Source organism: Filicampus tigris, chromosome 7 (genome assembly GCF_054856515.1).
Source record: "Filicampus tigris isolate MCC_2025a chromosome 7, RoL_Ftig_1.0, whole genome shotgun sequence".
Lineage (NCBI taxonomy): Eukaryota > Metazoa > Chordata > Actinopteri > Syngnathiformes > Syngnathidae > Filicampus > Filicampus tigris.
Window position 1 is genome coordinate 19650001 of NC_141223.1, and position 25337 is coordinate 19675337.

Below are 25337 nucleotides of genomic sequence, written 5' to 3' on the forward strand. Positions count from 1 at the left end.
GAGTTACAGGATCATATAGGCACACAATAACTGTACAGTGTGACCCTTGGAGGCGAGTCTCTTCCCGTGAAAAATAAACACAACTCGCTTTGTGATACAATCTTCTTCTTGTTGATTTTAGTGAGCAGCCAGAACAGAGAAACTTGTACCGCTTTGCTATGTCACAACAAGTTCTTTCCTGACAAGATCTCTGGGATGTCCGCGCGTCGGCGTCATCAGCAATCTGCTTATTCCCGTTGGCTTGAAAACTTAATAGAAAGCAGGGCCTGCAGTGAGTCGTCCATTGTGCGAAAAGTGCAGAAAAGTCCCACACCACAGCTATTTCACACCCACGTAGGGGCCTACTTCCTCTCATCTTATCACCCGGCTTGTCTCTGAGGTCTTTAAATTGGATGAGGCTAAGTGTGCATGCTTACTTAAACGTAAAGAGTGGGCTACACTTACATTAGGGGCAGATTTGTAAAGTATCAGTATGTTGTTTTATGTGGTGTAATGGAGCCTAATGTGATAAATGGGAACGAGATGGGATGACACGGGACCAAGGTCACTGGGTGGACCGCGTGAACTTGGACGTGGTTTCCCCAAATGTGTAGCTGTTGGCTTGGCGGCTTTATTTGACATGAAAAACAGCTCTCGGAGGCCCTGAAAAAAAATCTTAACAAAGCGAGGGCGTCTCGAGGGAACGTCTCTGGGAAGCTTGTGCTGAGCTTTGCGTTTTGACAGAGTGGGGAATAACCGTACAAGACTGCTCTTATGGCGTTCCCATACTGTGATACGAACCCCCCCCCCAACCCCCCCCCTTCGTTGAGGCAGCTTTGAAGGCTAAGCGCACTAAGTGATGTGACTCAGCATTATTTATGTCTGTCTGTTCAAGTTTGATTGTCCCGAAGCAACTCTTGGTGGAGGGCGGGCACACTCAAATCATCTTTTCAAGATGGGCCAAGATAATAATAATCATGCAAATGTATTATACTGCTGTCATAAAATATATGACTAATTATTTCATTTAAAAAAAAATACTAAAGTGTCACTGATCAATTAGAAACAAATTGGAGGGATGAGAGATGATAATGAACTGTGACAGTAACTTGGCAAAATGTCCCTAAGATTTCCAAAGACATCATAATTAAACCTATTTATAAACTATTAAACCCCTATTGCAAATTGCTACCTTATTTTTCCAAACAGCTTTGTATTGAATGTGATTACACAATGGCAATTACAAAGATTAGATGGGAATGTAATTATTATAAAAAGAATGCTTTTTTTATTATTTTAATCTTTGACTTAGAATGATGTAAAATTGCTTAAGTCAACCTTTTATGGGTACAACTGCATCCGACATCTAAAACATGCATGATAGTGGCCCTCGAAGACCGGAGTTAATGACCCCTGCTGTATAGTATGTTACCACAAGTGTGCCTAATTTAGTGGCCAATGAATATGATCAATTGCTGCTCTTGCTGTGATTTATTGACTGTGTTTAATAAACGCGCTTTATAATATTTGTCCAATGAAACAGTACCCACTGTAGATGTATTGTGCATTTATGGTGACTTTCAACTCATGCAACGCCGACAACTTTTCCGAGCCCCCCTCCCCCTGATCAAAGCCCTTCACCAAACCACAAGGACCACCTACTCCCCACCACATACACTCCACCTCCCCCCCAACAACCTGTCCACCACCAAGCAGCTGGAGATGACTCACTTCCTGGATCCTGGACACAGCAGACAGACACCTGGAGGCTATATATAGGGTAAACTTTCAATATTTCCACATGCTTTCAGGCTGGAGGCGAAGAGTAGGGGATTTTTGCTTCTTCTTCTTTTTAGAAAATGTTGGTAATATCATTTGATTTTAACTGATAACCTGGTAAACCATTTCTTGGTAGCTTCAACTCATCAGTATGTGTAGTATTTACTCCTTGTTGGACCAAAATCTTGACCCGACGTGCTCGGTCACATCCTCAGCCCAATGTGCTGGGCATAAATAACACAACACTGTCGGAGTCCCTTTGGATGCAGCACTGGGTTAGCTAGTTTCCCCAATTTGGGTTACTTTTAACCTAACAGTTTTAGAGTGTGACGTCACACTGTAAGTAAGATCGCTTGCAAATAAAAATGAGTAAGAGGTAAGTGTACTACAACTGCATTCTCTCCTACTAACTAACTGACCTTTCACTTAAATTAACCGTTAAAGTCAAGTCAAAAACTTTCTTTACAATAATATGTTCTGTGTGCCCCCACTAGTCTAAACACGACATTCTGATTAATATTGTATTTGTGGAATATGAATTAAGCAGCAAAATCTATTTGTTTTTATCTATCTCAGGCGGCGGCCATTTTGCCACTTGCTGTCGACTGAAAATGACATCACAACTGGTCAGGGCTCAGGTAACGACCAATCACGGCTCACCTGTTTTCTGGGTTTGGTCATGTGACATTCGCAAACTGAGCCCTTAACGCACGGATAGACCAATCCGACGTCGGCCAGCTGTGACCGATTAGCGTCGGGCCAACTGTCGGCACGTCGTGCTGGAGAAAATGACGAAAATACACCCCAATGACAGACAGCGACGCTGACCATTCAGTAGCTTCTGCGCATGCGTGAGATGTAATACCCCTCCATACCATCGGCGGCAGTAGTCACTATTCCTCATGGTTAGAAAAATCCATCCAGAACGTAAACAATACATTTTCTCTCATGATGAGCTCGCACGTGAAGCAAACCCTCACACTCTTGACACAGTATCCTGCAATACTTGTACTTGCTCTTGTACTAGTAAGAAGATTAAAGTGAAATTCTCAAGGCTTTCCATTGCTTACTGTTTATCCGCATTCATCATTTCCTGTTCTTGACCCGTGCGCTAATTCACTAGCTAACAGCCAATCACAGTGACCAAATGTCGCAACAATTCAATATGCTGAAACACCCACCCGGCTCTTTTTGACGGGATCCATGTTATGATGGTGTTCACCACATCAATCAGACGGCGCAATTGCACAGTTAGGAGGTGCAACAACAATGCCGTGATAGTCTGTAAATACGAGTGTGGTTTGTTTTTGTGTCCAAACATCACTTATCCGCTTTTTCGTTTGAACTTATACTCTTTTACTAGATGTCAGATACCCGTGTATCCACCTGTTGCCATTCATATCACAAATTACTAGCTTTGTTAGCGTCGTTCAGTTAAACGGGAGGTAAGTACCAACAATCATCCTCACCCTGCAAGCTTCTTCCTTATCATCCCAGTGGACATCCACCCTTGAGTTACTGTGGATCCATCCACGAATAACTCAGCCCACACAATTAAGATCGCAAGAAATTAAAAGGATATGATCTTCCTCGCCTGGGGGGTAAGTGGAAACCTTCGGTAAATCTGCGTGTGTAAAATTATAAGCGCAGTGCTGTGAGGTTGTCTCTGTGCCTGACTGCATAAGTGCCTTTGTGAATGTGAATGTGTATGTGTGTGTGTGTGTGTCATGGATAATGAGTCGACGATCAATGAGGGCTCATATCTCCCCAAGGTGAGTGACATCATCATTTCCAGGTTGGTGCGTCTCTTTAAAAAAAAAAAAAAAGAGAGAGAAAGATCCAGTCTCAGGATACACGCATACTCACACACACACACACACACCCACACACACACACACACACACGCACGCACACCCCTACACCCCCCCCACACACACCTGCACACAAAAACACTTACACGCAAACACACACACACGTACACATACAGTACAAGCAGCAAAAGTCTTATTCCTCCTACTAATAGACCCATTAATAGCTTAATAATAAATTTTACTTATACTGTAGTTTAACTCAGAGTAAAATAATAACAATAAAAAAATACTTCTTTCTAATCGAATGTATCCATTTATCCTCACTAGTCGCGAGTGAGTGGATATCTGACTTTGAGCAAGAGATGGGGTACACACAGGGCATATATAGACAAACAGCCATTCAAACTAACATTCACACTTGAGGACAATTTAGTAGAGTCATGAATCAACCTTGCTCATGTAAACATTTTTGAAATGCCAGAAACAAAATTTAGTGTGACATGCACGTTTTGGAGCAAGTTGGAGTACCTGGAAAACCTCAGAACGGTGAGGCAAATGTGCTAAACCCTTCACGTGCCTCTTCAAATTCATGTATTACTTGTTAAACTGTCTTTGTGTTAAACTGTCTTTGTAATTATATATTTCAAGAAACTATAAAAAAAAACTTGTTTTAACTTATTCTTTTTTAACTTCATACTTTTATTACACTGACAGAAAACGGCATGGTTTCTAATTCAATTTAATTTAGAAATGCACACAGTATAAATTAAGTTACATGATTCATATTTATTTGATTTCATTATTAATGCATCTAGTAGCAGGTTTCTGGGCTTTGAGACAATACAGTACTGACAGTGTCTCTCGCCACTGAGTCTGGTGGACAGACGTCTCTTCTTCCCCTTCCTTCTGTCTCTGGAGACGTGGAAATCCCTCAAAGTGGTGCACACATTGAAGGTGGAGTGGAGGAAAAGGAGAAAGGAGTGGGGTGGGGGGAAATCACAACATGTCGCGTGATCACAGCGCTTCTCCATGGTAATTCTGCATTGAGCTTCTGCTATCAGCGCATTTTATGATCAGGTCCTGCCTGCTCACTACAACGCAACGGTTTTAGTTGAAATAGTCTTCGTGCACATTGCTGTCTGCGGTGACATCTGCTGGTGGTTTAATGTATCACGGGCTGACGTGGCAACACGTTTTCCCGCTCAAAATGACCCAGTTTCACTCCGGTGGTCTTCCAGTCAAGAGAGAAAAAACAATGAAGGCTATCGGGAATGACTAGCAATTTATGCACTGTCAATTTTTGCACCATGTGTTTAATTACATAGTATATTGTATAATACTAATGCGAGTGTGAGTCTTGGGCCACATAATTAGGTACACTTTTACAATCTAATGCTATGTTTTGATTGACATGAATTAAATAAACCATGAATCAAAATAAATAAAATAAAATAAAATACAATTCATCACAACAACTACTTGAAGTTTCGAATATGCACCTTTGTAAGTAACATTTTTTGAAAATAATTATTCAGGAAGTATTAACATGATAAGTGTCTACACGATGAATATTATTGTTATGATAACATACAAAGATATTTCAAGTGAAGTTGCTGTTACAGAAGTGTGTATCAAACTGGTAGAATGAAGTAGCTCTCAGTCTCAAAAAAGGCTGGGGACTAATGGTCTAGGAGGAAATTACTTGTCTTTAATACACCACGTGCAGGGGCGGAGGCATGGGTGGGCCTGGGTGTGCACAGGCCCACCCAGATTGACACACTGCCCACCCAGTGAGATTCATGAAATATATACTTTTAAATTTTTAGTAAATTAATCTCCTAAAGCCCAAGCTGTTTTTTCACATGCATTTTTTAATTTCTTTTCGCTATTTGGGCTTATTGGAGCCTAATTAGAAGAACAACTACGCATCAACTGTTATTTTTTTGTATTTTATTGTATTGTATTTTGTATACTGTATTTTGACTGTAGTATGTAATACTCTTCTAAGACCACAAGATGGCGGTGTAAGTGCCCACATACATGTCTAAAACACCCACAGTTGCACAGTGCACACGCTTGTGGACAGAAGAGCTAGAAACTGCTGTCCACGTATGTGGCCACTAAGCCTGAGGAGGTTTAATTATTTTTGAATTTGTGTTTCCTCGAGTGTGTTTTTTTAAATTTTTTTATTGAATATTAAGAATGGCATAATTGTGGTTGTCTGAGGAAGATCTGAACTTCATATTATTCAGTTTGTCATTTTATTTGAATATAAGATGTGTCGGGACAGGAGGATTGTGCTCAGTGAGAGAAATATTCAGGCCAACCCTGATTTTTCCAGGCTCACCCATTAGGCACGTTCTGGCTCCGCCCCTGATCACGTGTCTATATTTATTTCAACATCTTCTGAATAAAACTCAAATTAATACGAATTTTCTCTGTTAATAAGGTTTTATTGATAGTGTCTCTTATTTTCCCCAAAAATCGCCTGGTTCAATGAAGATTCTAAATTGCCCAAAGGTGTGAATGCGAATGTGAGAGGTTGCTTCTCTGAATGATTGACTGGCACCCGGTCCAGGGTGTACCATTGTTCTCCAGGAAAAGTGCTGTTGTGAGGCCCCAGCATGCAATCATGCACCAGCCACCCAATTAGTTGCACCTACACAATCTAATGACAACATGTACTGTCGTTGGATGGAAAATGTTGCTAAGATAACATAAAACTGAATCATTGTTGTGGTTATAGTTTACAATGTAATGAATCATACTAAGAGCATTTGATCACATTTCGGTCATCTTATTTTGGTCAAACTAGGGCTGGGCGATTATGGGAAAATAACAATCACTGTTATTTTTGATTGGTAATGAATGCAATTAATCATTGATTTCAAAACTTGTAAAACAATGTAGTCAATCACCAAAATTCAACTTTAAATGAGAATAACCATAAAATAAATTAATAGCATAGTAAAATAATAATGATGTATTAAAATAGCAACAATAAAAAACAATAAATAAAAACAAATACCTGCTCTTCCTGCTGTACTCACCTTGGCACCTAAAGAGCACATGGACTGCTAGCATTAACAGTGGCGATGTTTCTAAAATGAAATATGTCTTGTTTTTGAATATTCAACGTGTGTAATTCATTCTTTTTCTTGTGCTTTTAGTTTTACAGCAAACTTCAAGTGGGGTGTTATTAAACAGCTTCAAGCAGGCTCAGGGAGGGCAGAAGAACATGTGTCACACTTGGTAGATTCGGAGTGGTTTCACAACGCCGGAACTTGCAAACCCACGCAGCGTCGTTCGCCACAGCAATTCTTTTCCTTTGATTGCAATGTTTTTATGATAGCGAGAAGCCCCAGACAATCAAAATCACAGTTCCATTTCGATTAATTACCCAGCACTATTTGAAACGCCTCTCAGTAATCTCAAGTGTGTGTTCAGCACCACTACAACCTCAGTAATACAGTAGACATCTTGTTACCACTCTGACAGTGTCAATCAAAGCAATGTTTTTAAAGGCTGAGTTTTTGACAAAGTTCTTGCATTGCATACTTTTCATCACGAAGATTTGAGTAATAAAGTGGTCGAAATGTTGAACTCTATTAAATGATGATGAATGTTCTTATCAACTACAGTAAAAGCATTGAAATGACACACGTTTTAGACAAAAATTCTCAAAAATGATTTGAAGGAAGTTATCAGACCTTGTGTTAGGGTGAATATAAAACTATTGTCAGTGCAGTAGTAGTAGTACATGGATGTCGAAGGCCCGATGAGTTGTTAGTGGAAGAAGTTACGAGAGTATTTGCCGCATGTGTATGTATATTAGGGCTTGAGCAAATGAAGATTTTTTTTTGGTAGTCGACTATAATCTAATGAATGTCAAACTGGAATCAATTAATGTTATTGACATTTTGTTAGCACCGTTCAGTATTTGGTCAAATATTTTAGACTAATTTAGAATTGCTTAGTTTTTAATTTTTAATCATTTTATTTCTATTTGATTCTATGCTGGTCTGTCAAAATAAGTCTTGCCCTGAAACTGATACGTGGCGCAAAAATCATTTGGAAACACTGTATTGTGCAACAATACCATTGATTCATTGACTTTGACTCGACTTTCATTACATTATAGTCGACTACAAAAAATATTTAGTTCTTCACCACACCCTATAAAAGCAGTATGGACACACAAGCCTAATTACCTCCAAACCTGTTCAATAAAAAAATTAAAAAATCACTTCAATACAACCTGTTTGGCAAAACGAAGTCCTCCAAAAGATCTTAAACATTTGCAATAATATGAAACAATCTAAAAGTTTCAAGAACAGAGGAGGAATAAAGGCAATAAAGGCATTCTTATCTTATCTTGAAATAAAGTAATTGACATACAGTATATTGGTCTGGGGGGTTACAAAGCCATTACTAAAGCTTTGCAGCTTTTGTGAAAGTGCTATATAAAGTTGAGTTGAGTTGTGTTTAGGACTACAACGAAGTACAGTCAGCCATTACCTCCAAATACAGAAACGATAGAACTGTGGTGAACCTTCGCAGGAGTGGACGACCTCCCAAAATGACCCTGGGCAAAATGACAGCCATGGCAGAGTTTCAAAGTGCAAACCACTGCTGACCAAAAAGAACCTATAGGCTCGTCTTACTCTTACCAAAACAACATGTGAATGATTTCTGAGACTTTTCAGAGAATATTGTATGGACTGCGCTTCAATCTGATTGAAATGCTGAGGCATTATCTTAAAAAACTGTTCATGCTTAAAGTGTTGCTGAATTAAAGCAATTCTGCAGCTGAAGAGTGGGCCAAAAATATCTTCACAGTGATGTGACAGACTCATTTGCTAGTTATAGAAAATGCTTGGTTTCAGTTGTTGCTGCTGAGGGTCGCCCAACCAGTTATTAGTAAGTACTTTTTCCCACACAGAAAAATGCATGTACAATGGCTTTGAAAAGTTTTTTATCCCTTAATAATCAAAATTACCATTTAAAAACTGCATTTTATATTCACTTGTGCTACCTTTGTCTGATATTTATACTTGTTTAATGATCCTAAACATTAAAGTGCAGAAACTATGCAAAAAATAAATAAATCTGAATTTAAGAAATGGGCAAATTATTTTTCATGGCACTGCGAATGTAATCCTTGTGACAAAGACCAAATCTGAACCTGAGCGTGGGAATTTAGCATCGTTAGTGTGAACAATCTCTCCTCGGTAAGGCGTTTCTCGACCTAAAAAGTGTGGCAATGCCTACATTAGAGAACGTTTAAGAACATTTGTTATGCCAAACATGTTCAGTTAGCGCTGCTTTAGTTAACATTCAACCCGAGTGCTAGCAATTGATATTAAGCGGCAAGACTGACTAGATGGTATAAGTTTTGGTATATTTCAATGATCATTTACAACGTTTAATGCAACAAGTTGAAGAATTTCCGTTGGGCGTTGTGTCCGTTTGCTTATCAGCTTGATAAAGAAGTAAAGTATTGAGGAACAACGCTTCCGGCCTTACAGATATTCGTCACTTTTAGTTATTTCCAGCAAATAATTGTGTCACGACTTCGGAGGAAGAGAGCCAGAAAAGGGAAAAACGAGTTGGAGGAATGACGAACGCACTTCTGCTTTTTACTTCTTAAATTTGACCGACCGAGCTTGGTCACTTCATTCACTTCTCGAAGACTCAAGCGAGACAAACCAAGACATCTATTTGACATTTTCTCATCCGTCTTATTGATAGTCAAAATGATGAATACTGGAAGCCTGCAGAAGAATCTGATGGTGATGGCCATGCTGGCGGTCGTGGTCACGTGCGGAAAAGGAGGTGAGTTGTGGAACATCTTGAATTGTTCTCCATTCAAAGCCTCAATGACAGCACTAATATCTTTGATTTGTGTTGTGGTCCAGTGGGGAAGCCCACTGAATGCTGCACGAAGGTCAGCAGCAAGGAGATCACGGAAGAAGTGTTTGCATTCCGAGTGGAAGTACCTCAACCGCCATGCCTGCCCGCTGTCATGTGAGTAGGGCGACATATCGATAGAGCCACACATCCTGACATTGGCTTTTTAACCAGTAGGGTTGACCCATTTTGCAAATGGGAACAAGCACAATGTGGTGAAATCCAGGAAAAGAAAAAAGAAAAAAAAGTGTCCCCTAAAACCCAAAAGGGTCAAAACAATCACAGTGTGTGGTTTTGATAACTCTCCTGTTAGAGTTGCAGGTGGTTTAATGAAAAAGAAAAAGAAAGAAAATTGGAGATGAAACAGCAATGCTTTATGTTTCAGTGTTGAATTGTAATTTGCAGTGAAAAAAACGGTGTACTTTCCAAAATAACTGCAAATTCTAAATTGACCCATATTAAAGATTAATATTAAAGATGTACATTTTTTAAAATCTGCCTTTTTTTTATTATATACATATACTATGTACAATGTTTATGTGTTAAACTGGGGAAAAATAGCCATGTAAACTCCAAAATAAAAAAACAACTCAAAGTTTAAAACAAACAATAAGTAATTCAAAATATTCTAAATCATAATTATATATGAACAAATTGACTTGTTTTCAGTGTTTATACAACCAAATATTTAAAATGTGAAAAATATGTATTATAAATGTTAAATTATGCTAAAACACGAAAAAAATCCTGGAAAACAAATAATTCTTTAAATTGTTTTGGAATTTACATGGTTATTCCCGCCCCTTTAAAAGTAAAAAATAAAGAGTGGCTGCTTAAGCTCCAGTTTTCACTTTATTTATCGACCCATTGACGTAAAAAGATTAATATAGCAAACTCAAAATCAATTTCATAAGCATGCGCAGTGTACTGTAAAACTCTTGATCAAATCTGGGATTGTAGAGTACAGTATTCGCCCAAAATATGTCTATATGAAAAAAATATTTTTCCCATGAACATGTTAATTGTAGAAAACAAAACAAGAAAAAGCCCAACACACAACACTCGCTAACAGTGAAAATTGTTGCCACCCTCCTCCAGCTTCTACACCAAAGACGGTTACCACTGTGCTCAAATCCGCGCTAAATGGGTCATCGAGAAGACCGCTGCTATTAGGTGAGTTGCACCTTCATCACATGATCATCACCATCACACGTTCCCCTCCACGAGTCATCCTCATCTTCTATTTTCTTACGTCCACCTCACAGAAGGGCGGCCATTGCTCGAGCTTTGACCACCAGCTCGCCATCCCCGACCTCCGCTGAGGAATCGTGATCATCCTGCCCTTCATCAGAAGAAGAAGAGGAGCATCAAGCCTGTGTAGTCTCCAAACATTATTTTTTTAGTTTTAATTTAATCCACCATCTTTATTTATTTGCAAAATGTTTCACTTGTAACTTATTTTTGTATTAGAAAGCCTCCTGCTGTCTTTGGGTCAAAAGTGACCTGTCGGTGTCTTTATGTTAGCATTGTGTTTGAACTTTAGTTCGAATCATTTTTTTTGTTTTGTTTAATTCTAAAAAGTGATGTTGTGTTTGAAAAGTCGACTTGATCAACATTAGAATCTGATGACAAACCATACCTCACTTTTTGTAAGTAAATCGAACAGAATTTTATTATCAGTTTCTTTAAAGATGCCTTGTAATGTCAGTTTTCAGAACCAGTGATAAAAGGGGTATTTTAAGCTAATTTAAACAAAGAAGTCATCTAGTTGACACAGTTATACGAATATTTTATTTGTATTTATCACCATAACAATATTGTGTGTTAACGTCACTTGCACTGACAAGTTACATACATTATGTATGCAAAAGATAATACACATCTTTTGATGAATACCATTGTGTGTGCGTCTAATTTGCACATTCTTCCACCATTTGATCTTTAAATGGCCCAATAGACTGGAACAGCGATTCAACCGCGGTACGGGTACCACTAGTGGTACATGGGCTCCCTCTAGTGGAAAGAATTACTGTCTAAGTGTAATTCAGTTGTATTTACTTCTTAAATTCAACACTTTTGCATTTAAATCTTGAACAAGTGTTTGTTTTTGAACATTTATTTAGGTGCATTTTATTTGAGGGTCTTCCCACCAAATCTGCCCATTGCGTCCTCAGGGAATGAAATGTATACATATATTGTATTTAGATACCATATATATAATTTTACTTTTTTTTTTCAAATGAAGCACAGTTCTTCACATCGGCCTGATTTCATGTTTCATAATCACAATTTGAAATATTAATTCAAATTTGGGGCGGCACGGTAGGCGACTGGTTAGCATGTCCGCCTCACAGTTTAGAGGTCGTGGGTTCGATCCCAGCTCCGGCCTCCCTGTGTGGAGTTTGTCTCTGTGTGCCCTGCGATTGGCTGGCGACCAATTCAGGGTGTCCCCCACCTACTGCCCGAAGACAGCTGGGATAAGCTCCAGCACGCCCCGCGACCCTTGTGAGGATAAGTGGTATTGATAATGGATGGATGGAATTTAAATTTGAGCCTTCAATAATATTTTTGTCTGTGCGCCTTTCTAAAATTTAACTTAACAAAGAAAGATGATCATTTAAAGTATTTATCAATATGTATATATTTTATGCATATCTGTAACTCCCAACTATACTTTAAACAATTTTTTTTTAAAACAAAACAAAACAAAACAAAACAAAACAATTGGGTTGTAATTCACACTTTAGTTGGCTTTTCAATCTGTCAGTAGGCTGCAGTAATATTACTCGCTTTTTTTGTAGAGGACAAAGACTATGACTATGATTATTGCTATTCAGTGGACTCCTACAAATTTGCAGTTTGGCATTCTGGGATTCACCAATCCATGATTTTTCGGGGAGAACCTATTTCCCAATATTCACTGTTTTACACTCTCAGCCACCACCAACCTTCGCCCCCACAGCATCGATTTCTATATTTCAATTGGGGTGAAATTACCAATTACAATTTCTAACAATGTATTCACCATAAGGATACCCACTACTAGCATTATGGACCTGACCCACTATGATGTTGATAGTAAAATTGGTCTGCTGTGACAGCAGCAGCTGTTAATTTACAATTTGCAATCTTGCATGCTTTTATCTTTGGAGCGGATCAAGAAGATCCCCAGATGATCGTGTGAGGAAAAATAATCGAGACAGCCAATACAGGCAGAAAGTGTCTTAACACTGTGAAGCCAACTGTACTCAGAGGGAGATACCATGGCTATCGCACCTCCTGCTTGTGGGTTGGCCAAAAATTTCCAGCCTTATCGCTACGAACAGATGGCAAAAAAAAAAGTTCTCAATAAGTTGGTCAGGTCCGCAATTTGCTTTTGGGTGATGACAATTTGAACAGGAAAGGAAAGTCAGATGTAGGAGGCGATATGACCTACTTTTGCTCACCTCCTGGAGGTGAAATGTTCAGGCACGCCGCTGCTTGCCGAGACTCATTTGAATGCAACGGTCACAACAGGTTTCTCCATTCCTCTTGGCAGTCACATAGTTATTCAACATCCTATCATGTCAAAAAAAAAACCTGCACATTGATTTGTATCAAATGTGTGTAAGTGTTTAATTTGTTCAAAACACTTCATCTTTCCCCAAATCATCTTTCTCCATTGAAACGAATGGTAATGCCATTAATCTGGTCCATTCTCCACAAAAGCCTCCAACACAAAATGTTGTGATGTTTAAGTTAATTAGGAAAATAACACTCTTATTGACTGTATTCCACTTCATTATGCTGATAACATAATTAAATCAAATCTAAATAATTAAATAGTTTGTGCATCATGATTAATTCATTGCGGCTTCTTCTGATCTGTGCGACTTGGTTGGCCATTGGTTGGCAGTGTAATATAATCATGAAGACAGAAATGAAAATAAGTATCACAACTATTGTAAGTGACTCAGTAATTAACAGTAGTATTTGTCATTTTCTATTGAGGCTCATGATATATGCCTGTAACTATTGTTAACATTGTCTGTCTCCATGTGTTGCACCCTTTATGATTGTCTTAGTATTACCATTCCACCATTAAACATTATAAAACCGCTACATAGATGCTGTTCATTAGCCCATCTATGGCATTCCCATGTGGCATTATGTGTTAGCATTAAGCTAGAAGACTTAAAGGCAAAGTTATGTGGTTGTTTTAAATAAACAACGTGAAATTCTCGTTCTTTATGTGCAGTTTGATAGTAAACCTTAACTGGGAGGGAATTAAACAGTTAGAAGACTTGATTTTAAAGATTTATTCACTAGGCCAAAATATGATAAAGTATATATAAAGCGTTATAACACTGCCACACAGAGACTATTCATGAGCCCATCTGTGGTGTTTTACATGGTTTGTTATCTTAACCTTGCTTACTTCTAAGGCAAAGCTATGTGGTTGTTATAAATGCACAATATTTACCGAGACTGGCATTACGTCCCAGGGACGGACGCACAGAGGACGAGAAAGCTTTTAAAAAGACGCAAGGACGGAAGTGTGTTTTCGTTCGTCCCTCTATCATCCCTAACCGGGTCAAGTACCGACTGACGTGTTGTGCTGGGTTCTTTTAAACAGCAAGACACTTACACAACATTGTACAGGCATAGTCTGCCCTCTAGTAGTCAATTTGACCATTTTGTTAGATAAACAAATTCTGATCTTATAAGGTGATAAATATATCGCATCAGGGCTTTTCATGTCTGAAATTGAAAAAAATGCACTCATCGCACCACTTTGACGTGCAAAAAAGAAGCTTTATTACAAATGGAAAAAAAAAATATCCCAAGCAAGGACATAAATAACTGTAATAAATACAATAAATATTGACTTTCTTCCCAAATATTGTAATACATTCTCATAGAAATTAGGCAACATGACTCCTGACGTGGTCATATTAAGGATGGTGTATGCAGCTCTGACTCTGTTTGCTTACATATTTCCTCATTGGAAATTGTGGTGATTTCAAAGGCTTGTCCCCTCTGGGGCAAGTGAGGCAGTGCCCCACCAGATACAGTTTTAGTGGTGCTATTTTGAGTTTGTTACTTTAGCTTAATTTGTTTCCAACCGTGACAAACGTTGTGAAATTAACAAAACGTGCTCTTTAATTTCCTTATTTCCTGCTCCTTCCACATCTTGATGTCTTTTCTCAACTGTGTGGGGCAGATGAGGTTTGTACCCCCAGTTGACAAAGGAACAGGATATAAATGAAAAACCTAATGGACTTTGGGGCATCAACAATTGTGCCCCATAAAGTTTGCCTGGCAACATAATTGTACCAATTTTGATCAAGTGTTTTTGTTCCATCTACTTGCTTATTAGCTTTTATTTCAGTTCTGATGTTTTACATTCAATTGTTTTAGGTGATGTGCTGTTCAGTACATTGTTGTTTGAAGACGAGATTTGGATTCAAATGTTCATGGGCTAATTACACAGAATATTGTGTGTTTCCAAAAATGCATTGGCTGTTGGTTGAAAATAACATTTTTGTCATCTGGCACGAGGTTTACTTCCGGTGGTCTCCCGAGGAGATGTAGCCCATCGCTCGGTTGATGGTGATGGCTCGGATGTGGAAGCCTCTCATCATCTTGCACATTTCACGTCGGTTGGTGAAACTGTTGTCTCCCCACATATGGGACATGTCCTCCTGAAAACACACACACACACACACGCACATTTTTTTAGTAGGATATTAAACTTTTTGTCGCTATCTGGCGGAAACCTTGCATGTCAAAATATAGTCAAATTGGTCTGCTCACATGTCATTAATGACCAATTTAAAGCATTCAAAATAGCTTCAGAATAAATCTTGAAAAAATGTACTGTCTGACAAGTGGTCTAAGTGTTGTAAAACTCCCCTTCCAGAGCTGGGCTGCATTATTTCACCACAAGATTAATTATTTTTAGACACAAACAAGTGGAAATATGCTAGATACAATTGGGCAAGCTCTTTTCATTAAAAATGTATCGCAGAAGGAACTGGTCAGCCACGAAGTTACGTTAGCGTGCAGATTCATTTTTGCCGATCACACTGTTTAGCCACCTCATTGTTTTATTTATTTAATTGATTTAGCTACAGTTGTTTGTTTTTGTGAAGTATTTAATGCTTTTTCTATGGTCTGGGAGTTGGCCTGAGCGCAGACTTTGACAATTTATTAATGCAGTTTTTGGTAACTCAAGCAAGAGTTGAAGTTTTTTGGACTTCCTGAAAAGTAATGATTTTGGAGATAATTCTGTATGTATGTAAAATACCTCTGCAGCGTTCCTCCCTCCGTCGACGCTCAGGAAACAGTTCTGTGAAAACAAACAATCATGATGTCAGGCCATCTAAGAAGAACATTATATTCTCTTTACAACATTCCTGTCTTGACCCCACGGATGTCTTACACTCCCCGCCAAAACAAAATCGCACCTTCAAGTTGTGGATAATATCCAGGGTTGGGCTCAGAAGAGCTGTTTCATTTTCGGGGCTTCTCAGTAGTTTAAAGTTGAGGTAGGACTGAATGAGAGCATGATAGTGGCTCATGTCCTTCATGATGCTCATCACACACTCAGTCTGTGAGGATCAAATGCATTGTGTCACATCTTCATTTTTCATCATTCATACTCATATCTTCACAAGCATATTGTAGACAGAATCTTTGATACAGCTCTTGTGCTGGATCTCATTTGAGTGTGCAAGTGTTACTAACAAAGTAGCCAGTCATATATATCATATACTATAGTCACTTAACATCAAAATACAAGCTAGAGTTACCTCACTGAAGGATGTATTTCTTTGAGCCATGCATCTTAAATTCTATGGTGAAAAAAAAGTGTCAATGAGAAAGAAATCCCCAATGAAATGTAACCATAAAGCATGATTGAAAAGGCTGGATAAGGGACATGAACAGAACAACAACAACAACAAAAAATTCAAGTACCATATTAGTTGTATGGCGTTCAACAATTGTATTTTACAGGAAAAGAATCATTCAAGGATCAAAGAAAGCTATTAGAACAGTCTTTGAGTCAAATATATACTTTTAATAGTTTTCAACATTAATCCCAAGATTTTACTCAAGTAAATATCGGTTGCAAGCTTTTTTAAAAAATTGTAGTTGAAAAATAAGATTAATCGCAATCAATTGTGGAAACTTTTGCAATGAATTACTTAAAAAAAAGTTTGACAGCACTAATATATATATATATATATATATATATATATATATAAATGTATATGAGGGCTGGGAAAAATATCATATCGTGATGTGTCGTGATACTTTTTATGCTGATACCAAGTATCTATATGCTAATTAATTATTGACACTTTCAATACCTTATGTTACGTTATGTTTTGCACATTCTATAACATACTTTTGGAACATTTGAGACTCTTGTATGAATGTCAAATGGCACTTAAGTAAAAACTTTGGAAACCCATGCCTCAGTTTTTATATTTAAGTATTGCAATAAGTATCGGATCACAGCCAAGTAATATATATATATATATATATATATATAAAATGTTATTTTTCACTTCATCCATTGGCATTGCAGCATGAAAGACAACTAACTATTTTCAACACTTTTGATTGGTCAATGATATGTAAAAATAACACCCAGGTGTGTGGACTGACCTTCAGCATAGGTTTTTGACATCCATCCATCTATCCATTATCTATACCACTTATCCTCCATTTGAAATTCACCCAAATGTGACTTATGAGGTTTTAGCCCGACGCCAGCAAACATATCAGTATTATTTCAAAATAACAGGAAAATGGCATTAAAAGTAGGGCCTGATTCATTCATTGACTGGGCTGATTAAATCAGCCAATATGAGCTATTTTCTTTAAATTAATGGACCAATTAATCAATTTTTAGCATTTTATTCAGCCAAATATCGGAATTGGCATCGGGCTAAAATAAATCCATATTGGTCAGGCCCTACACTGAAAAAAATGTGTTGAAGTATCAATTATCAATCAAACTAAATTTGATTTCGTCAAGTAGCTGCACCAATTAATTAATGATTTTACACTATTTGGTGCAACCACTTGATAAAATAAAATTGCGCAAATTCAACAGAACAATTTAAAGGCGTACAAAAATGAAGCTAATCTTGGCATGAAATTTTATATCTAGATTTCAATCCTGTATTTATTTGTTATCTGTGCCCTATAAAGCATGTGATTCTCATGTATAATTTTTACATGCAGTTACAGTATAATCCGATATATTTGCACTTAATCGTTAAAATGGTTTCGTTTTAAAATTATTTAAGTACAGTTCCTATTTAAAATCCATGCATTTACATTTATTAAGCGCAGTGTTAATGTTCAAAATACATAATGTCACAGTGGCTTACAATACAGCGCATTTTTTTGGAATAAGACCTCATTTTGGGGGGAAATTTAGGCTGACTAAGGATGAAATTGATGACCGCAACAACACACACTTATGTCGCAGTCGAAAAAAGTATGCTTTCAAAACAAATGTTATGAACAATAATTGCCATTGTACAAGGCGAAAAGTTGCACCTGTTGCATGTTAGGCATGCAGGCTTGCACCGTCTCGGCCGAGCTGCTCACAGTCGCTTTGTCAGACATGAGGCGGGAACACAAAACATTCTTTAAAACACACAAACAAAAACATACTTAAGGACATACAAGATTGCACAGTGCAGATTTCAGTGCTGCTGCTGATAATAATTAATTCGTAATAACAATAAGTACTTACACTGCTAAGGACCTCTGTTATGTTTCTCAAGAGGCTGATGAAGAGCGCGGAGCACTTTGCGCACTCTTCTGCGTTCAGCTGCTTGCGCACGGGCAGTGACGAGGACGTGTGCCACTGCAGCGTGGACGTGACGAGTAAACAGCTGATCACGTCTGAAAGGGGAGAGGAACATTTCCAGTTAAAAAAAAATAAAAAAAAGACCCAAACAAAACTCAAGTGTTTCAACATGCATCAAACATCTTGTCTATCCTTTGTCTTATCGGACTCACAGAAATGGAAGTTTGACATCTTTGCCTTGTGTGTTCAATGAAGTGCCTCAGTTTTACCTGGCAGATTTATATGATGTTCTTTGGATTACTCTTGGGGGGATATTCCCGCTCCCACCGCGGATGAGAGTCAGTGGTAAAAAAAAAAGCAACCCAAAAGCCATTATGTCATTTCCTCATTTAAAATGTGCGAAAAAAAAAGAAGTCGTTGTGTTGAGTACAGTAGCAGTGGGAAAAGGTTGGCTGAAGTCATGGTGACTAATTTTGCGCAGACATCCAATGCAGAGGCGGGTTTTGGCCGCTGGGTTTCGTGCGTAAAATTCACAATGTAGCCTATTAGGTCTTTAAAATACTCCGGGGGGTGGGCTTCCATAAAGAGGCATTAGATTATTTCAATGAAATGTAAAATGTAACTAAAAAGACAATGTCTATCTATCTATCTGTCTATCTATCTATCTATCTATCTATCTATCTATCTATCTATCTATCTATCTATCTATCTATCTATCCATCAAATCTAATCCATCGAATCTAATCCATCTAATACATATGTATATATATGCATATATATATATATATATATATATATATATATATATATATATATATATATATATATATATATATATATACATTTTTTACATTTTTTATTTAGCTTGTATAAGTCTAATGTTCAACTAGCATTTTAATATAACAGTTCAGTAACATGGGGATACTTTGTAATAATTATTTAAATGAAATGTATTTATTATATACATTTAACTTAAAAAGCACTACAGAGTACAGAGTGTGTTTACTTAGAACGTAAGTCCTATGGTCTTGTCTTTAATTTTTAATTTCATGTAGTTATATTTTGGAAAATGTTAATGCATTTGTAAAAACAATAAATGCATTAAAAAAACAGATACATGATGCTTATTTTTTTGTAAGTGAATGTGAAGATTTCCTTCAGGCTTGAAACATGACATCACCCAAATTGCATCTCCCAGTCTCTCTCTTTTGACCACACAGAAGAAATCCCTGCATCAGACCAGCGATGCATTTGTTGTGTTCAATTGTGAGAGAGAACCAGAGCACGTCGGGAAACTGCAGTGGTGAGCGAGTGTCAGACGACAGAGACGACAGGAGTTTCCTGGCCTTCACCAGTGAAACTTACTTGAGCTTCACTGTCAGCACTCACGCCGGATGACCCGCGTAAACTCTGGCGGTAAACACTTGTGGTGAACACCTCATACTCGGCCGACCGTGAAAGAGGAAGTGTTTAGCAAATGAGAGTGCGGCAGGGGCGAGCGTATATGAAACAAAGTTTATTCTTTATTTTACATATCTGTACATAAACATGTTCTTCCCTCAAATAAAATTTCTGAACACAGTAGGATGAAAACGATATTAACACACCGATTCTTTTGGAAAATGACTGGTGTCCGAAAAAAAAATCAACATTCACAAAATGTTGAAGAGCAATTCGAGTGAATGTATTTACCAAACGCTACGACTCCACTACAAGGCAGGCATGTTTCCTTTACACTCTTTTAGCACCTTCAAATAAACATTTCTCAGTTGAAAACTACCATTTGTGCAGAATAAAAACAGGTTGAAATACTTTACAGTCCAACTTAAAATGCTCCAAAGATAATCAGCCATCTTTTTTTGTTTTATACAGTGTTGTTTTCTTGTTTGTCTGTTTTTTCTTTTTTTTAAATCTTAAGACTGACTTTCTACTAAAGTTTTCACTATGACTTGACTTTTTTCCCAACAATTTTTGCATTTGACAGTAATAATTTAGTGGCGAATGTAGAAAGTTGGAAGGAAACGAGAGCGAAGCAAGGCCGATCACTGCACAGGAAGCTGGGACAGAATCCATGACAATACACAATCCCTTTCCTCTCCTCCTTTGGGGGAATTAGGACGCGCTCCCCTGGATTAAGCCACGCAAGCGGATGAAAGATGGCGGCGGTCTTCTGTGCTGGGGGTGGGGGCGGAGAGCGGGCGGGGGAGGCGGGAAAGCAGCGAAGGAGACCAGTGGGCAAATTTAGATCAAGATGGAGGCGTGATGGTTTGGCAAGGTTCGTTTGGTTCAGGCAGTAGAGGGCGGGCAGGTGGTGACGGTGAAGGTGGAGCAGGGACGGACGGGGGTGGGCACCGCATCTTATTTGGATAGGGTCTTCTCAGCCAAATGTTTCTGCTGGCTTTCAGCGTGCCTGGAAGGAAAGACAAAGACACAAATATTGTACAAAACGCATGCAAGCCTACAGTAAATCGAGTTGTGGGTCATCACATGAAATTCCAGTATTTCTTTCATGAAACTGAATTACTGTTTCCCTGCTTGAAACATGTGCTTTCGGAAACACTCCAAAATGCCACGGGATGGCGTCAGAAGTCCCTTCTTGGTGGCAAAGAACTATGTTGACGTGACCACTGACGTGCAGGCATAGCTGGTGAGGCGCTGACAGTGAGACTGCGATTTTGATCAATTGTTTTTTCTTGATTAATTAGATCGCGTTTCGATTGGTAGTCCAATTTTAAGAACTTTTTTACAGATGGATATAATATCCCATTACCCAGCCCAACCCTAATTCCAACCGTACTCCACCATAACCCCAAAAAGCCGGGTGGGTACACATAAGTCAGACTCTGGAATGCCAGGCACCTGGTGAGGAGCCACGTTTTTGTACCAGAGAATAATGGCTCATGGTCGGACCTCCATGAATTTGAATTTGAATCTGGAATTGGAATTCCAAACTCCTGCGGCCAGTTCCGCCAATATGTGGAAGAAGGGGTCCAATTATGGTGCGGTGGAATTTACATTCAACCCTAACCTCAACGCAAACCTAAACCTAAGAACAAACCAAAAGCTAAATCTTAACCCTACGAGGGCTTGAAATAGTAAGAGTCCCTCACCGGGTGAGGTCCTCAATGTCGACCAGCATGGCATCTTGTTCCATGTGGAGCTCGTCTCTGACCACCAGCAGCTGGACTAACTCCTCGTTGAGACCTACACAGCACAGACAAGATGAGAAGGAGTCAACACCAGATACATTTTTTTATACTGTACAAAGACGTGACAAAATGGCCGCCCCCAGTGATAAAAACAGGTGGATTAACTCTTATTCCACAAACGCAATATTTATCAGAATGCCTTTTTTCAACTAGTGGGCTTGCATGGAGCATATTCTTAAAAAACAATATGTTTGGGTTGACTTTGCTTGAATAAAGTATTTGCATAAGAAAATCAATCCTCCTATTCATGTTAAGGGTATTAAAATTCAAGAAAATAATGGGACAGAAAAATCAAGGGATTTTTTTTTTACAATAAATAAAATGTGCGATTAACTACGAGTTAACTATGAAAAAATGTGATTAACTACGATTAAAAATTGAAATAGCTGGACAGCACTATATATATATATATATATATATATATATATATATATATATATATATATATATATATATATATATATATATATATATATATATATGTATATATATATATATATATATGTATATATATATATATATATATATATATATATATATATATGTATATATATATGTATATATATGTATATATATATGTATATATATATATATATATATATATATATATATATATATATATATATATATATATATATATATATATATATATATATATATATATATATATATATATATCTAACAATGTTTGTTAGCAAGTTCTTTGCTCCAAAACTATTTACTGAGTTGTTTTTACTTAAGTTGGGGGGACAATGCAAGGGACCATTAGTTCTGTAAACTGTTATTTCTTTGTTGTGAAATGCGGGCAAGCCAGTTTTCACAACAGTAAAACATTTTTGGTTGAATTTCCCAATTTAAAATTGTATTGATGTTTGATGCCTTGAAACTTTGAGTTCACTCAACTTTTTTTGTGTACACTGAAAAAGGTTTCTGTTGAATTTAATCCATTTTATTTAAGTGGTTGCACGGAATAAAGATCTGGATCAGGACATTTTTTAAGTAGACTATACATCTACTAAATATATATATATATGGATTCAGATGATTTTATTTTCTGCAACCACTTGACAAATTAAGAGTGAGTAAATTCAACACGCCATTTTTTTCTGTGTAGAGCAAAAAAAAAAGAAAAAAAAAAGAAACAGCTTCAACTGGGTGACACATTTGACTTTCACATCCACTCAGGGTTTCTGTTAATGAAAGTAAAGGTTAGAGATACAGTAGTGTGTTTTAGTGTACAGTGTATTGAGGGAGTGTGTGTTGACTCACTCTCGATCTGGGAGTGCAGATCATTGACAATAACCTGCAGCTGTCCCAGCGTCATGTCCCTCAGGTCTGCGGGCTTCAGGCTTCTTTTCATGAGACATTCACTGATGTGAGGCATGTGTGGGAGCTGCCGGACAGACCAAAGAACGGATTGACTACAAACGACAAGCCTCCAAAACTTTACAGATTGTTGTTGTTTTTGTCCAACGGGTTGAAAGAAGAGTTCAAAATCTAAAAATTGTACAAGTATTTTCAATTCTGATACGACGGTTTTATGTCTGTGGCAAGAACAGTGTAGAGGTTGAACACATCCGTCACACAGTCCTGAGGTTGCAAGTTCGCTTCCCAAAACATGTTTGTAAGGATAATTGAAGACATCGTGCAAATGGTTGTCTGACTATATGCGCCCTATGACTGGCTGGCAACTAGATCAGGGTTGAACCGGCCACTCACTTGCCCAAAGTGAGCCGGAAAAGGCCTCGGCTCACTTGTGACCCAAATGAGGAGCAGCATTATGGAAAATGGATGGAGGGAATACTGTAATTCACATGAAATAATGCTTTTGCTTCAAGATGGAAAATCATGTTTTCAATTCTTTTTAAAGGATATATATATGTCTAGCATTTCTACATATTATCAGTGTATAAAAGTAATCATTAAAAAAAAATACTGTATGGTTAACAATTGATATTAAATAAAAACAATTTGAAATGCGAGTAGAAATTTCAATTCATTAATATTCTTGTCAAGTAAAACAATTTTTTTTCAAGAATTTCAGGTACTATAATGTGATGTATTTAGTAAAGCCCACCCAAAAATTAATAAAAATTCGATTAAAACATCTGTACCATAGCTATACTGTATTGAATTAAACAAGTATAATAATACAAAAATAAAAACAATACATAAATACGTTAAAAAAACATTAAAAAAAAAAAACCCTTAATTTAAATTAAACACATTTCTTGTGTTTCAGGTAATATTGGAATTTTTACAGTATATTACTGCTATTACTACTATTGTAAAAAACAAAACAAAACAAAAAACACACACACATGGAAACACAACAAAACACATAAAATATAACATATGATTGACAGGATATCAATTTTCATCCCACTGCCCTAAATGGTGCTGCATTAATAACTGTCAATAGTTCGTATTTGCCAATATCACAGTTAACGCAAGTTGATGTAAAAATGACTACAGATAGGGGAAGGAACATTTCTTTCTTTCTGAGATTATGAAGCGGGTCACAATATATGCCTTGAGCCTCTAAAAACAAAAGTCTGTTGAAGCAAAATGAAGGTCAAATGAATGCAACGACACTGTCATGTTCCAAGTGGCCACTAGAGGGCAGCAGAGCCTTTTCTCCTCCAGTATCAGTTGTTTCCATATCCTGACTGTGTCCAAATATGATTGAAATCTTTTCCGTTATATTTAACGAGAAAATGACTAGTGAGCATATCTACTCAGCAATTGTCGCATCTTTTCAATCGACAACAATAAAAGTCACATGAGCTGACGCAGCCTGCATCATTTCTACTTATCCGTCCCATCTCCAGTGAGAGCAGCTAAATAAACACACCGTTAATATTTGCATGACCTCTCGCTAGGTTCCCGGCAACCTTTCACTTTCACATTTTCGTAGTGTCAGTTTCTCTTCGGAGTGGTTTACACTCTTCGTGTCATGGCAACCAGTGACAATGAGTCAATGCCACATTGAGGAACTACCAGGACACTCTCTGTCACACTGGCTCTAACAATTAAAATACATGTATGGAGCGCTGTATTTATGACAATTGTTTGTGAGTTAGCAGTCTACTTCTTGTTCATTACAAACATCTGGTCCGGCACGTTCACGTCATTGTGACTAAAGTGACCGGGAACAGCAGGTGTCCAACAACATGCTCGAGTTTAGAGTAAATAAAGTAGAGTAGAGTTTTCCCAGGTTGGGGCGGAGCTAGATGGTGGCCAGGGGTGGCCAAGGCCTTGTCATTCTCTGGGCAACATTCTGGCCACGCCCACACCTTGGGGAAAATGTTGATATTTGGGATTTTTCTGCCTTTTTCACATGGATGCAGTATTCTCATTTCAAATGAATACATTTTTCTCATGACTTTGTAATTTCATGAGAATAATGTTCTCTATTACAATAAAACCTTTTGAAATTGAAAGTGACAAATTACAACTGAAAAGTGGGAATTTGCAACAATAAAGTGGAGACATAAAAATATATTACAAAAATATTTGACAAATGAACTTATGATGTTACAGTGGTACCTCTACTTACGAACGTCTCTTCATACGAAATTTTCAAGTTACGAAGCACCTCAAAAGGAAAATATTGCCTCTTGTTACGAAAGAAATTTCAGGATACCAAAGGTAAAAATACAGTATGGGCTGCTAATCAAATGCTCTCAAATATTGCTGCAATAACAGCTAAAGCTGAGATCTTTCCTCTTACTGAATACCAACTGTGCTCTTGGGGCACTAACTCAATTGTATATAGTGTTTTATGTTAATTTATTGGCTTTAATTATTTTTTATTTTTATCTATATTTTATA

At 37.6% G+C, this 25337-nt stretch overlaps 3 protein-coding genes across 4 annotated transcripts in view; 1 reads left to right on the top strand and 2 right to left on the bottom strand.

The window, feature by feature from the left end:
- The first annotated feature begins 3292 nt into the window (after window positions 1–3292).
- LOC147145093 (uncharacterized) lies at window positions 3293–11273 on the top strand. 2 transcript variants are annotated; one of them, XM_086036404.1, is made up of 5 exons: window positions 3293–3359; window positions 9321–9404; window positions 9488–9596; window positions 10578–10652; window positions 10745–11273. In XM_086036404.1, exons 2-5 carry the CDS (start codon window positions 9326–9328, stop codon window positions 10809–10811), a joined length of 330 nt encoding a protein of 109 aa, XP_085892530.1. In that variant the 5' UTR covers window positions 3293–3359; window positions 9321–9325; the 3' UTR covers window positions 10812–11273. The 2 variants fall into 2 exon arrangements, with proteins under 2 accessions (XP_085892530.1, XP_085892529.1); XM_086036403.1 differs by lacking the exon at window positions 3293–3359 and having other exon boundaries at window positions 9264–9404.
- Window positions 11274–14266: 2993 nt separating this feature from the next.
- Window positions 14267–18553, bottom strand: il12a (interleukin 12a). The gene is made up of 6 exons (XM_086035956.1): window positions 18238–18553; window positions 18039–18128; window positions 16274–16315; window positions 15929–16072; window positions 15769–15810; window positions 14267–15163 (listed from the first exon to the last, which is right to left on the bottom strand). The coding sequence occupies exons 1-6, from the start codon at window positions 18463–18465 to the stop codon at window positions 15023–15025; spliced, it is 687 nt and encodes a 228-aa protein (XP_085892082.1). The 5' UTR covers window positions 18466–18553; the 3' UTR covers window positions 14267–15022.
- A 1242-nt stretch (window positions 18554–19795) lies between these two features.
- schip1 (schwannomin interacting protein 1) overlaps window positions 19796–25337 on the bottom strand; it is a 298684-nt gene continuing 293142 nt past the window's right edge. Inside the window, exons 13-15 of the mRNA XM_086036087.1 lie at window positions 22773–22896; window positions 21405–21498; window positions 19796–20704 (exon numbers count right to left, since the gene is read on the bottom strand). Of these exons, the coding sequence (XP_085892213.1) occupies window positions 20653–20704; window positions 21405–21498; window positions 22773–22896 (270 nt within the window). The 3' untranslated portion in view covers window positions 19796–20652. The remainder of the gene's footprint in view (window positions 20705–21404; window positions 21499–22772; window positions 22897–25337) is intronic.

Bases quoted from the DNA above. Each gene is read 5' to 3' on its own strand.
- LOC147145093 (XM_086036404.1), top strand. From the start codon at position 9,326: ATGATGAATACTGGAAGCCTGCAGAAGAATCTGATGGTGATGGCCATG. The intron at 9,405-9,487 runs GTGAGTTGTGGA...GTTGTGGTCCAG, and splicing joins GGTCACGTGCGGAAAAGGAG to TGGGGAAGCCCACTGAATGC. The intron at 10,653-10,744 runs GTGAGTTGCACC...TCCACCTCACAG, and splicing joins GAGAAGACCGCTGCTATTAG to AAGGGCGGCCATTGCTCGAG.
- il12a (XM_086035956.1), bottom strand. From the start codon at position 18,465: ATGTTGAAACACTTGAGTTTTGTTTGGGTCTTTTTTTTATTTTTTTTT. The intron at 16,073-16,273 runs GTAACTCTAGCT...TGATCCTCACAG, and splicing joins GAAATACATCCTTCAGTGAG to ACTGAGTGTGTGATGAGCAT. The intron at 15,164-15,768 runs GTATTTTACATA...GTGTGTTTTCAG, and splicing joins GAGGGAGGAACGCTGCAGAG to GAGGACATGTCCCATATGTG.